Here is a 16105-nt window from a genome sequence, read left to right on the forward strand (position 1 = left end):
GACAGAGACCATCATGATTTCCCGGGCAGCGGTGGCTCCCACGGCCCATTCTATATCCCATCTCTCCTCCCGCGCCCTCTCTTCGACAGCCGCCGCCGCCACTACCACTTCTCGCTTCTCATCAAAAACATCAGCACAGCAGCAACCCTCAAAACAACAGCAGCAGCAATCGCAGCAACCCCAAGTGCTGCAGCAGCGGCAATATGCCACTGTGCAAGATCCAGCTGCAGTACCCCCGCCCAGAGTGCATGGAGGACTGAAGGATCAAGATCGCATTTTCCAGAATTTGTATGGGAGGCATGGGCCAGATCTGAAGAGTGCGATGAAGACTGGAGACTGGTATAAAACAAAGGAGATTCTACTTAAGGGTCACGACTGGGTGAGTCTATTGAGATGTAACACTGTGGGTTGTTGTCTCAGGTCACTAATTTGGACGATGTTTCCAGATTATTTCGGAGATCAAAGCTTCTGGACTACGTGGTAGAGGAGGTGCTGGATTCCCCTCGGGATTAAAATGGGTACGTACTCATATTTTTCCGGAAGCAACGTGTTTATGTCGACGCCATGCTAATCACAGTAATGCTTCCAATTAGTCTTTTATGAATTTCAAGGACTGGGACAAGGACTCTCGACCTCGATATCTCGTCGTAAATGCGGATGAGGGTGAACCGGGCACCTGCAAAGATCGAGAAATTATGCGCAAAGACCCCCACAAACTAGTCGAGGGATGTCTGGTTGCCGGTCGCGCCATGAATGCCACAGCCGCTTATATCTACATCCGTGGAGAGTTCTACAGCGAAGCTACCATTTTACAACGCGCCATTAATGAAGCTTATGAAGCCGGCTTAATTGGGAAGAATGCCTGTGGTTCAGGCTACGATTTTGATATTTACATTCATCGTGGAATGGGTGCTTACATTTGTGGGGAAGAGACGTCGCTGATCGAATCAATCGAAGGAAAAGCCGGCAAACCTCGATTAAAGCCTCCATTCCCTGCAGCAGTTGGCCTTTTTGGTTGCCCTAGTACCGTTACAAATGTCGAGACTGTTGCCGTTGCACCGACAATCTGCCGTCGTGGGGGAAAGTGGTTCGCCTCGTTCGGTCGTGAGCGCAACCAGGGTACCAAACTCTTCTGTATTTCCGGCCATGTCAACAACCCTTGTACTGTTGAAGAAGAGATGTCGATCCCGCTTCGTGAGCTTATTGACCGCCACTGTGGAGGCGTACGTGGGGGATGGGACAATCTTCTAGCCGTCATTCCTGGTGGATCATCGACGCCAATTCTCCCCAAACACGTCTGCGACGACCAGGTCATGGACTTTGATGCCCTTAAGGATTCCCAATCTGGCCTTGGAACGGCTGCTGTTATCGTCATGGATAAATCGACAGACGTTGTTCGCGCCATTTCTCGTTTATCCTACTTCTATAAACATGAAAGTTGTGGCCAATGCACACCATGTCGCGAAGGTAGCACGTGGACAATGCAAATAATGCAACGTTTTGAACGTGGACAAGGCCGCGAGCGTGAGATTGATATGCTTCAAGAACTCACTAAGCAAGTCGAAGGTCACACAATCTGCGCTCTTGGCGAGGCTTTTGCTTGGCCAATCCAAGGCTTGATCCGCCACTTCAGACCTGAACTCGAGGCAAGAATACAGAAATATGCTCAAGCAAATGGCGGAAAGCCTACATTTGCAGGTGGCTGGGACCATTCGGCTCGGGATGCCGGCAAACTCATATCGCCAGGACAATAGAGGAATTGTCATGTTAAAAACTCGTCTAGAATAAAGCTCTATACCTCTCTGGGTAGGCACGTAACTTCTTCTCTTCCCTTGTCTGCTATATTATTTGCATGTATGTGTCACGTATTCTGGACTTGCTGTGGGTTATCTTGTAATTTGCGTACTGTGTGATATTGTTGGAAAATATGTTCTTTACTGAAGTCAGAATCTATGGTAGATCTATATCACCAAAGAATGGATATGATGAACTTGTCCATTCAACGTAGCTATGACCATTCCAGCCAAGCAAGTTGTGAGGAATTACCATTGTTCTTCCTTGATACTACCTAGTTCTACCTACAAAATTTTACCTGAGAGGTGCATCCTCATTGAAAAGATAAAATGCCGCTTGAACAGAAATATTTAGAACATTTGAAATCCGCACAAAAAATAGATTTCAGGTGCGGAAAAAGAAAACGCCCATTTGGGTGTTAAAAAAAGATGAACCAGTTAGAATAGGCTCCTGACCCCCCCCCTCCCCAATCATTCCTTATCAAATCATTCATGATATTTTTTGGCATTTTGAGCTTTTACTTATTTTTCAAGCACCACCGGCCATAATGGCGCGGTAGTAACGCCTACTAACCTCCACAGCATGGATACGCCTAGCATTTTGCGTCATGGGAAGGCGTAGTATATCACCTGGCTGTACCGTCTGTAAGTAAAAGTCAGCGGTCGAACTTGGAGCTGACATTATGGGATATCCAAATCAGCTTACATTGCCTGTATCATTTGTGCACCATCCAGCAACCAACCGGCCAATTTCTCGAAAAGCAATCTTTTCCTCAAATGTCGTCGATGCAATTTTGTCGGTCTTCTCTCCAATGTGAATCAGTGTCCCAACCAGCCGTTTTAAGATGGTCTGATCTTTTCGAATCCCAGGGACTTCCACCAAAAGCAAAAAGTCCTGATACATGCCACCTTCATGGGACCATCTCCGGATATTAGTCTCCGGATCTTTGCCAAACGCATCAATTATTGTTTTCAAAGTAGCGTAGTCGCGCTGGATGATAGCCCTCGGGGCTACAATTCTACAGAACGTATCGTGCGCCTCATCCCAATGTTCAGCATTGACGAGATACTCAACCTCCGCTGATGGATTGCCTTTTGCGCGCGCAAACAGCGCCTTGGCAGCCCATATCCAAGAAGCAGGAACCCTGAGCTCCTCGGTAAGGTATTTCCACATAATACTTTGCGAGCCATTTTCGAGAATTGGAGTAGGAAGCCAGGAAGCAAAACGACATAGCATCTCTTTAATGCCCTTTTCACGATCTGCAGCACAGCTGAGATGTAGAAGTACGAAAATTGCCGGTCCATACTCGTTAGCACTTGCGATTTCCAACGCATAATTGAGCGTGAGCTGGTCAACACAATGATCATCCACGCTGAGGACTCTAGATCCACCCATTGCCTTGCGTATGTGGTGAAGTAATTGAAACGAAAGGCGGTGGTGTAATGCATGACCACAGACAGCTTCAGGCATAAGATCTTCTGGAAGGCGAATTGGTCCGATGTCGGGATTTTCTCCGCCGGACATTGAAGACGCAAAGACTTTTAAGATCACCCAGAGGGGAGACTCCAGTGTCAATAGGTCGGCATATGACTTGGATTTCTGAGAATCGTGACTACGCAATGCAGACGGGAAAGCCGGCTCACCACCCTTATTAATGTCATGGTTGAAAAGAGCAACAGCAGCTTCAATAGGGTCGTTTTCACCGATTCCGTACCATAATCGAAGGCCGAAGGCTTGGATCCAGTCAAGGTTAAACCGTTCAGAGATATTAAAGGTCGACGTTCGATCCTCAATAGGTACATTTGGCTTCCCTTCGCTGCGTAGACAGTTACCGGCAATCAGCTCATAAAGAGCTCGAATGGGTTCCGTCATTTCTGAAAGTACATTGTGGCTTCGCCACGAGTCAATTTGGTCTTTCATGTCTTTCTGAAAAATAGCATCCCGCCCAATTTGAGATACTAGGGTAGCTAAGTGTGGATTCCCACTCTCAATCAATGTCCTACAGGCATCATCAACCCTGTGAGAGCAAAGAAATGCTATTGCACGTTCCTCTGGACTCGGAATGTTCTCAATATCAGGATGACATTGGCGGATCATTGTTTCCAACAACAAACCCAGTCGATCCTTTTTTATGCGATGAAGGTATTGTTTCTGTAAATGATCCGGAACTCCCGCAGATATATCGTCCTGAATATCATCAACAAAGAGGATGTACGCCAGCTGCCAAACTCGCCTTTCTAGCTCACTTTCAGGGGAATCACCCTGAATACTGCCTATAAATAGGAGAAAATCGGCATCGGTTAGATTTGCAAATGGGATGCCATCCACAAGTTTAATGGATGAGAGACTTTTTTGTAGGATCAGCGGTTGTAGGTCCTAAAACGGGGAAGTTAGCAGTGCGATCATACGGGAGAAAGACGAGACCCAAACCTCTTTCCATTGTTCAACTTTATGCAGCAGAATGTCAGGCACATCGGCATGGTCATTACGCAGAGCTAGAATATCTTGAGTAGCCCATCTTGGCTTGAAGGAATTATGAAAGCTCAAGTCAGCTTCAGACATATCACCTGGTTTTCCGGCAAATGTTTTCGGCTTCTGAATATATGGCCACTAGAATGATAGTTTTCAGTAAAAGTGCTTTACATTGCTTCATTACTTCAAAACGTGCAATAATATCGATCCGAAGCGCTTAAGTACACTATAGCATGAGAAAACGGGGGAGAAAGAAGCGAAGTGCAAGGAAAAGGGATCAAACCTCGAAGCCATTCTGACTCTTCAGCACCTGGGCCTTTCTCAGACTCTCTCGTGGCCGAAAAAGCGAGTTCATTAGATCGATACTAGTGATAAATCCCTTGTCCGTCTCTGTAGGCATTGCCTTGGGTGTATTCTCTGCATCTAATCGGTTTGCAAATGCATTATTTTGCATTTCCCGTAACGCCTCTCTGTCTTGCTTTCGCGGGCTAATGGTGCGCTGTAATTGTTCTGCCCAATTACCATTCAAATTCAAGGGTATTTCACCCGTGCTCTCAATCTGCGAGCGTCCAAGGTTCGACTTCTGTGGACTGACTGGAAGAATAGATCGCTCCGTGGTGTAGTCAAGGAAGGGAAATGCACCAGCCATGTGCATTGTCTCATCCTTTTCTAATTCAGGTTCAGACGTGACAGTACTATGACCATCACTTTCTTCAACGTATCCCTGTTCAGAACCCGAACCCACGGAGCGCTCCTCTAAAAAAGACCCTCGCTCTTCGTCAGATTCAGACATATCCAGTCTACCACCTGTAACCTGATTCATAAACCCCCCGGGAAATAATCCTCTTTTTTTAAATTCAAATGTGTCATCTTCAATCCCCATGGTGGAATCGTCGAACGACTCGTCAATGCCGATTGTTGAGGTAGTAAATTCGGAGTCGGGACGATGGGGAGTCTGAGCCTTTGGAGTGACCATGTCAGGGTGAGCACCAACTGTGCTTTGATCGTGACTCTCACCTTCATCGTCATCATCATCATCATCATAATCAAGTCCGTAAGTAGTAAAGTGGGGAACTTTAAAAGTCCATACTCCGCCCACCCATTTATAATCGACAAATTCGGTGTTTGTAATTCGCCTCAAACGTTCAACATGTTTATCAAAGTAGATGGCATTAGCCGGTATTGGAGCTAGATTCTCTCGACCGCGAGGCCAGGAGTTTTCAATGCGCAGAGTGGATGGAACGTTTAGGCCTTTACCCTGGGGAGGCTTAATACCTTCATCAGGGTACACAGTAATGGAACGTAAGTTAATGTTGACAATTTTTCCCATAAGGTCATTGAGGTCGATAGTTGTGAGATCAACCGGCGCATTGAACGAAACGGAGCCATATTCATCGCGGCCGACAGTAAGATTTGCCACTCGCTTCTGTTGCTCCCGCGTCATTCTCTTGACCTCTTCAAGCGAAGGCTTCATCCAATATATCTCAGGTTTATCGACCTTAGCCTTGGTGACACCTGAGGATTCTGGGGTTGCGGGCTTTTGTTGTTCGCGATCTCCAGGAACAATGGCGAGCTCTTTGCCTTTAATTTCCTCCATCTCTGGCGCACTGCTGGATGACGAGGGGCCGCTATCAGGGAGTCCGTTGACAACATCACTTCCTTTGATACCATTCGGCTGGCAGGCTGGGGCCTTATCCTTAGAAGATCGCAAAAAGCCTAGTTGCGCTGGAGTTGGCTCGGATGTTTCAGTTTCGATGCGAACGAGAGCTCCATCAGTCTTTGAGATAGCCTTGTCATTGTCAATGGGAGAATCAAAGCTCACTCTTTTCTTCAACTTGCTAGGTTGATGAGGAGTACTGTCGCCATTGGTGATTGTAGCCGGTGAGAGCGAGGAGCGGGTAAACAGATCGGTCCTGAGACTCCGGTCGATCGTTAAACGTTTTAAATTAGAGCTTGAGTATCTGGAGCTGCCGGCCGCGAAAGCTCCAGGTGAAAGGATACTATCTGTTTCAGGCTCAAAAGATCTACGAAGACTGTTGGCAGAAAGACTTTTGCTGAAACTGCGTCCCAGACTCCCTCCATTAAAACTCCTGCTCAGCAAACTATTACCCAACCCGGCTGGCGAACCAATAGAACTGGAAGGAGTCCCATAAGTTGAATAAGAGAATCCGTATCCCTGACGCGTTGGGGGTGTGATTAAGCGATTTGCAGCACTTGGAGAAATCCTGTACATGGGAAGCGGTGCTCTTTGTTTTTGTTTTAAACTGGCAGAGAGTGGAGTAGCCAACGGCCCGGGCGACGGCGAGTTTGGTGCAGGAAGGCCGGAAAATATAGACTGGCTGCCATATGGGTTACCCTCGAGGAGAGATGCTTGGAAGCCTGCACCTTGGGATTGCTGTTGTACTTGCTGTTGAGACCCTCCAAACAAGCTATTACTACCAATTCCAAGCCCCCCGGGTTGCTGCTGCTGGATATTCTGGTTGGCTCCACCAAGGCCAAACAAAGATCCACCCGTCGAAGCGGAAACGGCATTAGGCTGTGGGTTAAACAAACTACTAGTTTGACCGGTTGAAGTGCCAAAAAGACTAGGCTTCTGCTGTTGCTGTTGATTTGTGCCGCCGAAAAGACTCGATGTTTGTTGTGGCTGGTTCTGCGTGCCAAACCCGCCGAAGGCGTTGGTGCCAGTCGCTGTAGTTCCAGACCCAAGACTACCAAAAAGATTTGGTTTCTGTTCTTGTTGTTGCTGGTTCCCGAAAAGGTTACCTGTGGTTGTGTTTTGTCCGGTCGTATTTCCAAATATCGATGAGCCTCCTTGTTGGCCAAGGGAGGTTCCAAAAGAGGGGGTAGCAGTATTATTTGATCCACCAAAAAGGCCCGTTCCCGCTGGTTGCTGTTGCTGTTGTTGCGTGGTGGCCCCAAATCCCCCAAACGCAGGCTTATTTTGCTGATTTTGTTGCTGACCAAAACCACCGAAAGCGCTGGTCCCTCCTTGCTGCGGCTGACCAAATGGTGAGGCAGTGGATGTAGTAGCTCCGAATGGAGAAGCGCTGGTTGTAGCAGTTTGGCCAAATCCGCCAAACCCTGTGCCAGTACCTCCAGTACCAAATCCGGTCTTATTCTGCTGGTTATTGAAAAATCCACCACCAGTACCAGTTGAGCCACTAGCACCAAATGCTGTGCCAGTTGTTGAACCAAACCCTCCGGACCCGGACGTCGTCGTACCAAAGGCGCTGGGCTGAGATGTAGCAGCCTGACCAAACAAGGAAGTGGCAGGTTTTGTGGCTCCAAATAAAGGATTGTTTGAGGTAGTACTGCCAAATCCAGCGGATGCAGTTTGGCCAAATGCTGAAGGGGCACTGCTAGCAGCACCAAAGGGGGTAGAAGTTTGGGAGCCAAAGCCACTCGCAGGTTGCTGGAATCCCCCAAAGGCAGCTGAACCAAATGCACCAGCCTGGCCGCTAGCATTGCCGTATCGACGGCCTTGGTCATAATCCGCGGCCCGTAGTTCCTATGAATGTGGTCAGCGGAATCAGGACCAAAAATACAAAGAATTTGCTAACCTCAAATGAATATTTCTGATAAGGCTGCATGCAGCTTATACTCTGGTAATGGCAAGTAACCGAGGAGCTGGGTTCCTTTTCTTCAAAGGCATTGAAGGGAGGATTCGCAGTGCCGCTGGCGGGAGGAACGGCACCACCCAAAGCTGTGCCACTACCGAATCCAGCACTGCCGCCAAATCCTGTCGTAGTAGAAGTGCCTCCTCCAAAAATGCTTCCACCAGTACCAGCTCCAAAGCCAGTAGATTGAGTATTCGCCGGGGTAGAACCGAACATAGTAGCTCCAGTTCCTGTATTCGAACCTGTACCCCCAAACGAGCCCCCAGTTCCGAATCCAGTGTTTCCGAAAGCGTTTGTTCCCGACCCAAACATAGTGCTCCCGGTAGCCGAAGTGTTTCCAAATCCCTTGTTCTGCCCCCCGAAAATGGGATTCGTTTGTGTATTAGAAGCGCCAAAGCCTAGTTTAAAACAACAATTAGTCTATGGAAAGAACATCTATGGAGTAAGTTAAAAAAATATAGGAATCGCGGCGTATTGTTGTCGTGTTCCAGGTTCAGTTTGTAATGAAGTTGATAAAAGAGCAATGAAGCTGGCGAGCATATTATACGGTAGAAAAGGGAGATTCCAGGTCCGGGCTCAGCTATTTGGGAAGTATAGCGCGGGTTGTGCCTCCTGTAGGGCTCGAGATTCAACTACGTACCTCCTCCAGAGCCGAAGCCACCAGAAGTACCGAAAGTATTCCCTGTGGTGCCAAATGGTGAGGAGGAGGTTCCGGTTCCGAAGCCTAAACGAATGATACATTCGTGTCAGACGGCTGCTTTGCTGTTTTTGTTTTTTTTTTCCTTCTGCCCTTAGACGTCCGTCCAAGATTCTCGTTGTTGTCGCTGTTGCTGCTACCGCGAGCAATTTTGTTCTTCTCTAGTGGAAGATGACACGAGACCCAGTTGAACCGTCGAAGGAGGAATGAAAAGCAAGAGAGGAAAAAGATCAAGGCAGAGGTCCACGCGACTCGCACGGAGGGGCTTAAAAAAGGGAATAACAGAAATACCAGAGAATAAGGAAACCTACCTGTACCTCCAGTTGACCCGAAACCAGAACCAGTTCCGAATCCAGCGTTTTGCTGCTGTTGTGGCTGCTGCTGGTTGCTGGAGCCAAAGCCCCCAAAGGCACTACCAGTGCCGAAGCCCGACATGGCGACAGGACTCGAAATCGATTCAATCCCAGAAGTGACTTCCTGAATCCGACGATTTTAAGCCATGAAATATTGGGGATTTTCGCGCGGTACAGCCTGACAAGAGGATGCGATATGGATGACTTGGTCTGAAAAAAACCTCACGCAATCACCACTGCAAATGCAGAGTCAGCAGAGTAAAGAAAGAAAAATGCCACAAAGTAGGCAAGAAGCACGTCTTGAAACCTTTGATAAAGAAGCTAAGAGATGAAGACCAGATGTTTTATACAGTGAAAAAGATGAATACCGCAAGGGCAACGCGAAGTTGAGTATCGACTAGCCGGAAGTGGCATGGCATGGGGCTCGGTCACTGGAAGTATGGTCATGTGATGCTCTCAAAATCCGATTAGGTAAGCACAGCTGCCTAGTATATTCGGAATATTATCTTACCGATATCCGATCCCATTTCTCATCGCCCTAAAAATTGTTCCGTACTTTCACTACATTCGACGATGATTGACTCGATTAAATCATTCTCGACTAGGATTTTATTCCGTCAAAGTATGACTTGCCAATTATCAGAGCCACTTTTTCTTTTGTTAAACTACACATTGGCACTTAGAATGAGTACTTCACAAGAAACATGTGTTACGGGCCGTGCAGAACATCATAAAAGGGGGTGAGAAGGCTACAGACGCCGTTTAAATAAAAGTGGTGTAAAAAAAAAGAAAAAATATATGGCTTCCTCAACACAGCTGATACAATATTTATACCAGCCCTGGCTGAGGCATGACAAGTCTTACCCTCATTGATAGGCCGCAACTCCCCATAATCAGAAGAGGCTGGCGGTCTTGCAAGATAATACCGGTATCAATAATGGCCCTGAAGACCCATTACCTGGTCTATCTGGCTCTCAAGGCATCCTTTTGCCAATAGATACTATATTCGTTGTTTTGCACAGGGTTTGAAGTTGTGGTCGAGAATGGTACAGACATAAGCGAACAGCAGGTGCCAATAATAAATCTGGTTGACCAGAGGCGATGTATTTTCACATCTACTTTGGTCTCTTGGTCGCGGCATGGAAGGTATCAATGATTTTAGCCACCACCGTAGGGTCAGAGAGCTATTTATAGTTAGTTGTCGGCCGTTGTGAGCGCACGATTGATATTGTTTGGAGCTCTCACTGTTGAAATATCACCCAGACTATCTTCCTCACCACACACGATCTTTCTCAGAATACGTCTCATGATCTTTCCGCTACGAGTTTTTGGAAGATCTTCGACAACAAAGACAGCCTTAGGGGCAGCGAACGGGCCAATAGATTTGCGAACTTGTAGAATCATCTCGCTTCGGATCATATCAGTATTTTCGTTGCTATTTTTTAAGGATACGAAAGCATTGATAGCTTGTCCAGTCAGCTCATCAGCAATGCCAACAACAGCAGCTTCGGCAACGGAGTCTATAAAAAAGCGAGGATATCAGTACAGTATAAGTAACTCATGTTTACCCTAGAATTCCTTACGGTGTTCAATGAGAGCTGCCTCAATCTCTGCCGTTGACAGGCGATGTCCAGATACGTTTACAACGTCATCCACACGCCCCCTTATCCAGTAATAGCCTTCGTGGTCACGTCCAGCACCGTCGCCAGTAAACTAATTTAAAGTCAGCTAAACCATGCAGTGTTCTTGCTGTAGATGACTCACATAGTAGCCCTTATAAACGTTAAAATAGGTGTCCATGTATCTCTTATGGTCACCCCACACAGTGCGAGCCATACTTGGCCAAGGCTTTCTGAAAGCAAGGATCCCTTCTACATCATTGCCAACTCTCTCTTCACCTGACATCGGATCAATAATAACAGGGTCAATACCAAAAAATGGGAATGAAGCACTGCCTGGCTTAGTTGGCGTGATGCCACCAAGAGGAGTAATGACATGTGAACCAGTTTCAGTTTGCCAGTATGTCTGAAAACAATAAGTGTCTTGTTACGGCGTGGATGGGTAAAACTTACATCCACAATATGGGCTTCTCCTTTGCCAACAGCCTCATTATACCATTTCCAAACTTCTGCGGCAATTGGTTCTCCAACAGAGCCCAGGATCCGGAGATCTTTCATTTCATGACGGATATGATGATCACCAGCACGCTTCAATAGGCGCAATGCAGTGGGCGCCACATAAAACTGGGTGACTTTGTGCTGCTCAATAACATCCCAATAGCGCGAGAAGTTGGGGTATGCTGGTGTGCTCTCAAAAACAACTGTGGTGCATCCTGTGACCAATGGAGCATAAACAACATAAGTATGCCCGGTAATCCAGCCAACATCACCACCGCAAAAGAATCGGTCGTTAGGATGGATGTCAAAGACATACTTGCCGGTAGCAGCCGCACCAACAAGATACCCAGCTGTTGTGTGCATAACACCTTTTGGCTTGCCTGTAGATCCAGAGGTATACAGAAGAAAAAGCGGGTCTTCAGAGTCCATTGATTCGGGGGCAATGTAATTTGGGTATTTTTCAACCTCTTCATGCCACCACAAATCACGTCCTTCAGTCCATGAAATATTTGCATCTGTCCTCTTAAAAACAATGCAATTGACAACATCAGGACACTGTTTCAGAGCCTCGTCTACAATTTTCTTGGTTCCAATAACTTTTCCTCCCCGTTTTCCCTCGTCCGCTGTGATGACGAATTTTGACTGGGCATCTAAGATTCGGTCTCGAAGGGAATCGGAAGAAAACCCAGCAAAAATGACGGAATGGATAGCGCCAATACGAGCGCAAGCAAGAAGCGCCACAATAGCTTCCGGAATCATGGGAAGATAAATGGCAACTGTATCGCCCTTTCGAACCCCTTGTTTTTTCAAGACCCAGGCAAGCTGGCAGACATCTCTCAGTAAAGCGCTATAACTGATTTCACGCCCATGACCAGGCTCATCGGCTTCATAAATAATTGCAACCTTATCTGGAGTTTTCATAGCGTGGCGATCGACGCAGTTATACGAAACGTTGAGGCGGCCACCCACAAACCAGGCGTTATCTCCCCCTTCGAAGGAACCCATATGTGTTTTCTCAAAGTTCTTTTCAAAGCTGATAAGATCGTGGGCCATACGCGCCCAGAACGTGTCTGGGTCATTGATTGATTCTTGATAGAGTTGCATATACTCGTCCAAGTCTTGTATGTGAGGCCTGGCAGGATGGTTGTTATAAAACGCTTGAGGGACATGGACGCTGTCAACTTGGTGAGCCTCCACGACCTATATTCACAAAGATGATCTTCAGCTTTGAGAGTGCAAAAGAAATTCTATACAGCAGGCCACTAGGTTACATACCACTGGACCCGCGGGCGGGTCAGCAGGTGCCCCAGACATAGTGCGTGAGGTCAAGTATAGAGTATGATAGCTGTCCGCCAAAAGGGACAATGTTCAGTGCAATGTAAGGGATATGCGTACAGTCCGGCCAATGGCCGCCTGAAAAAGATTGATTTTCGGGAGATTCAAAAGAAGGACAGTGATATAAAAGAACCAGGCGGATGATGGCTAGGAGGGCGCGAGGAGAAGCGCGGAGGAAGGGCACCCGAGGCGCACGGGCTAGATTAAGTAGTTACCGTAACTACATCGACGATCGGGGGCCACGCGCGCCAGGACTACTTAATACTATAACTACTCCTACGGAATAGAGCGGAGCGCGCGAAGAAGCTCGGCGCCGACCCGACAATAGCGAAACCGCTTTAAAATGGTACCTTTCTCGAAGCGCTTGGGGGGGTATCTTGTCGCCCGTTCGCCGCCAATTTTGCTTGCACGAAGGTTTCCGCACCCCGCTATGCGCCAACTCAAACCGCTCCTAGTGCGGGGCAGCGGTTGAGCCCAGCAACGCCAGCGCTCCTTTGCCCCGATCGCGAGCTCCCATCGTGCTCCGAGACGGCACTCCAGCACTACGCGTCACCGAGCCAGCCTGCTCAGTCGTTCTTCATACCGAGCAGACTCCCTTAGTCTGGTCCGCCCAGACACACGCACGGCACCATAGTTGCACTGAGCGCCTGATCCTCAGAAAAGTCAGGCGCGCCGGTCGCTGGGCAATTCACTCCACGACTGAATTGTTTTCAGTGGTAGAAAAACGAATTCGGGGTATGGCCATGCTAAGACTTTGATCCCGCCTTTGAACCAAAGAACTAAAAAACTGTTCCGGGATACCTGGCTGTGTTGGGCTCTGCAGGAATACATTTCATCCAGCGTCAAGTCGGGCGTTGAAAAGACCCCTCACCAAGTAGTTACATAGTTTACACGAATATGTTCAATGAATGATTTGCGCGCATCCCCAACATGTCCTGGCCTTGCAGACAATCGTGGAAAGACGTGACCCCGCAAGGCAAGACCCTGACGTCCCGAAAAATTCGCCACCTTTCATCTGATCGATACCCTAGGTATGCTGCTTTTTTTTATCATTGTTCATCAAAGCTTGACCCCCGAGTCCCCCACCGTGCCGCATCTCTGTCTTTGGCTGACATGTGGGCTGTAAGTCTAACTGCTGAGATTGAATGTATGGCTTGCATAGTACATTGAAGACACGTACCTCTGCAGTTATGGCATGAATTGGTATGAAAGGGGGTTTTTGTTGGTTAAAGCCTGTCATGGACGAAGAGCACGGAGTAGTGCACGCCGTTCCAGTGCTTAATGTTCTAGAGGGTGGAGTAGAAGGACATAATGACCAACCATTGAGGCCACCTGCAACTCACTGCAGTAGACGGGTAGTGATGCTATCCATGCAAGTCAAGCTCAGGCAGCAATGTAAATCAATCAGGAAGCCCTACCGTGTTATGAAGATGTGTTCGTAAGTCCGAAAATGGACTTCACATCTCCCCACCCCTCCCCAATCTATGCATTATTAAGGGCGAACGGAGGCGGATGTAGGGACCAAAGGTCAAAACTATGTAACTTCCCGTAAGCTCTGGAGTGACTCTTGATCATGATATATTTTTTAGTAATATTCATAGTCATAGTCAGTTCACAAGCATCACTTGTATCCCGAAACCCTGATATTAACAATGGTCTCATATTCTGCAACTCAATATTGTGTCTATTGTTTTTTTTCTTTTATTTTGATTTTTATTTTTGTTTTTTTTTTTTTCTTTTGGGTACGATTCAAGGTCAACAATTACCATTGCACCGTTATTCTTCTGTGATAAGGCAGCGCAAGGTACTTGGTAAGTGACAGCTGGCCTCAATGCTTATTGTTCGAAAAATACTCCATGAAAATGCATAATGACAGTGGCGACATGACTTAGGGATTCGAAACATTATCAACACAGCTTTTTCAAGCCTCCCCACGCAATAATGAGGACATCCCCAGAACAAATAAAATGATCCTGCCATCCCGCATGATGCTGGAAAATGTCTGCATCCATGGCCGTACGCTTTTCAGCTGGCTATTTCCAGTGTTTGAAACTAGTCTCGCTCCATTCAAAACAAGTTCCGCCGTCAAAAAAATTACAAATGGGCTTTGAGCCGTTGCTGGAGGCGGCGGATGAGCCCCGTAGGTTAAAATAGATGTTCGGTACATGGTCACTAGCCATACCCCAACGGCACAGGCAAAAAGCGCATGCAAGACTTGCCAAGCTCGGTTTTTCTTCTGGGTCTCTGGGGTCTCTGGTTGCAGTTGCTGTGTAAAGAAAGTTGCGATGGAGGGGGGAACACCAAAAGCTACGGTGAGGTTCTGGGATAAAACATCGAGAGGAGGAACGCCAGCAGCATCTACCACACCCCTATTATCCGGTGCTGCAGAGTCGAGGCCTATTAAGGAATTGAGAAGCGCAGCGGTCGGATCCTGGTCTTGCGGCTGGTCAATGGGTTGTTTAGATCGCAGCAGGGCGCGTAGATAAGCCTCCTGAGCTTCGACACTCTCCGATGATTGATCTGCGACGGCGGGAGGTTTGGGCAAGGGAGAAATAGACGGAGACGGCTCCGGGAGCTGTGGTTCGGGAGTCGAATTGAAAGGACTAATAGAGGGAGAAGATTCATCTTTCACTGCAGCTAGTTAGATCCGAGTCTGTATAAATGCTGGTGGTACTGCGACTTTGGGTTGACATACTGCTCGTGGCTGGTCGTCCACTCAAACTTGTGATCTTCTCCAATCTAGCTGATCCGCCAGCTTTAATTTTTGCTTCTCGTCGCTCTCGTCGAAGACGAGCAGCCCGTTGAGCTGGCGATTCATCTGTGTCAGACATCTTGAGAATAAAATTGGACTTGTTCAAATGCTTGATCACTCCACACTCGTGATTCTATGTCCTCCAGCAATCCTCATGAGAGAAACTATAGGTGAACCTGAACGGGCTAGTTAGTTAACTAACTAATCGAGATAACTACCTATTTAACTTCGTGGCATTAAAATCCTTGGCATCCACAGACACGATTTGTACTCCGTATCTCGATCTCACTTCAAACACGCGAAGCACAGCACGACGCGAATTAAGACAGCTTACAAGCATACGAAGGATCAATGATTTTGATATGCTTCTCTGGTCTAACGGTAGAGTCTTTCGTTGGACATCGTGACTTAATCATTGAATGTTTGCCTGGCTCAAGGCCAACCTTACCTATCGGGGCTCTTGGCCGCATATCTATACTCTACCAAACTCCGGATCTTATGAATTTAAATCTTGTACTCCGTGCAGAGCTGGCTCCGCCTGTCTCATCTTGGATGCTGAAAGCCTGTACATGTTAAACGCCAATCGCCTAGTTAGTTAACTCTGACGTCACCGCCACAACCAACATATTTGGAATGGATTGGATGCCAATGGTTTACTGGGGAACTTTGACTTGCTTGGCTTCGATAAATACTATGCTCGTTTGTGCTCATCAGCAGGTGAAACTGGGAGTGACGTATCTGTTTGAGTTAAAACTGTGAGATCTACAGAACTGGGAAACAGGTCCGTGACCGGGGAATGGCGACCTATCAAATGATATATACATAGGAAACCTTTGTCAAAAAACTTCCTGCGCTCTCAGTTTTTGCTTTCTATTGAACAATTTCTACGCTGATTATTTTTTGGCCCCTTGCAAACTTCGTTTCAATCCGTGTGCTTGCTTGAGTGCGAGGGATAACACATGGACCAT

At 47.4% G+C, this 16105-nt stretch overlaps 4 protein-coding genes across 4 annotated transcripts; 1 reads left to right on the forward strand and 3 right to left on the reverse strand.

Annotated features, from left to right (window-relative positions):
- Window positions 1-13: 13 nt before the first annotated feature.
- Window positions 14-1754, forward strand: NDH51 (NADH dehydrogenase [ubiquinone] flavoprotein 1, mitochondrial; the record flags this gene model as incomplete). Its single annotated transcript, XM_049253592.1, has 3 exons — window positions 14-379; window positions 447-518; window positions 594-1754. The coding sequence occupies 3 exons, from the start codon at window positions 14-16 to the stop codon at window positions 1752-1754; spliced, it is 1599 nt and encodes a 532-aa protein (XP_049107412.1).
- Window positions 1755-2490: 736 nt separating this feature from the next.
- On the reverse strand, window positions 2491-9015 carry LOZ57_004551 (uncharacterized protein; the record flags this gene model as incomplete). The annotated part of the gene is made up of 6 exons (XM_049253593.1): window positions 2491-4170; window positions 4225-4404; window positions 4550-7774; window positions 7827-8281; window positions 8524-8607; window positions 8892-9015. The coding sequence occupies 6 exons, from the start codon at window positions 9013-9015 to the stop codon at window positions 2491-2493; spliced, it is 5748 nt and encodes a 1915-aa protein (XP_049107413.1).
- Window positions 9016-10048: 1033 nt separating this feature from the next.
- On the reverse strand, window positions 10049-12364 carry ACS2 (acetyl-coenzyme A synthetase 2; the record flags this gene model as incomplete). The annotated part of the gene is made up of 6 exons (XM_049253594.1): window positions 10049-10117; window positions 10179-10453; window positions 10517-10646; window positions 10698-10958; window positions 11006-12250; window positions 12326-12364. The coding sequence occupies 6 exons, from the start codon at window positions 12362-12364 to the stop codon at window positions 10049-10051; spliced, it is 2019 nt and encodes a 672-aa protein (XP_049107414.1).
- A 1942-nt stretch (window positions 12365-14306) lies between these two features.
- Window positions 14307-15216, reverse strand: LOZ57_004553 (uncharacterized protein; the record flags this gene model as incomplete). Its single annotated transcript, XM_049253595.1, has 2 exons — window positions 14307-15016; window positions 15081-15216. 2 exons carry the CDS (start codon window positions 15214-15216, stop codon window positions 14307-14309), a joined length of 846 nt encoding a protein of 281 aa, XP_049107415.1.
- Between the last annotated feature and the right edge of the window lie 889 nt (window positions 15217-16105).

This window comes from Ophidiomyces ophidiicola (assembly GCF_022830035.1).
Source record: "Ophidiomyces ophidiicola strain CBS 122913 chromosome Unknown scaffold_19, whole genome shotgun sequence".
Lineage (NCBI taxonomy): Eukaryota > Fungi > Ascomycota > Eurotiomycetes > Onygenales > Onygenaceae > Ophidiomyces > Ophidiomyces ophidiicola.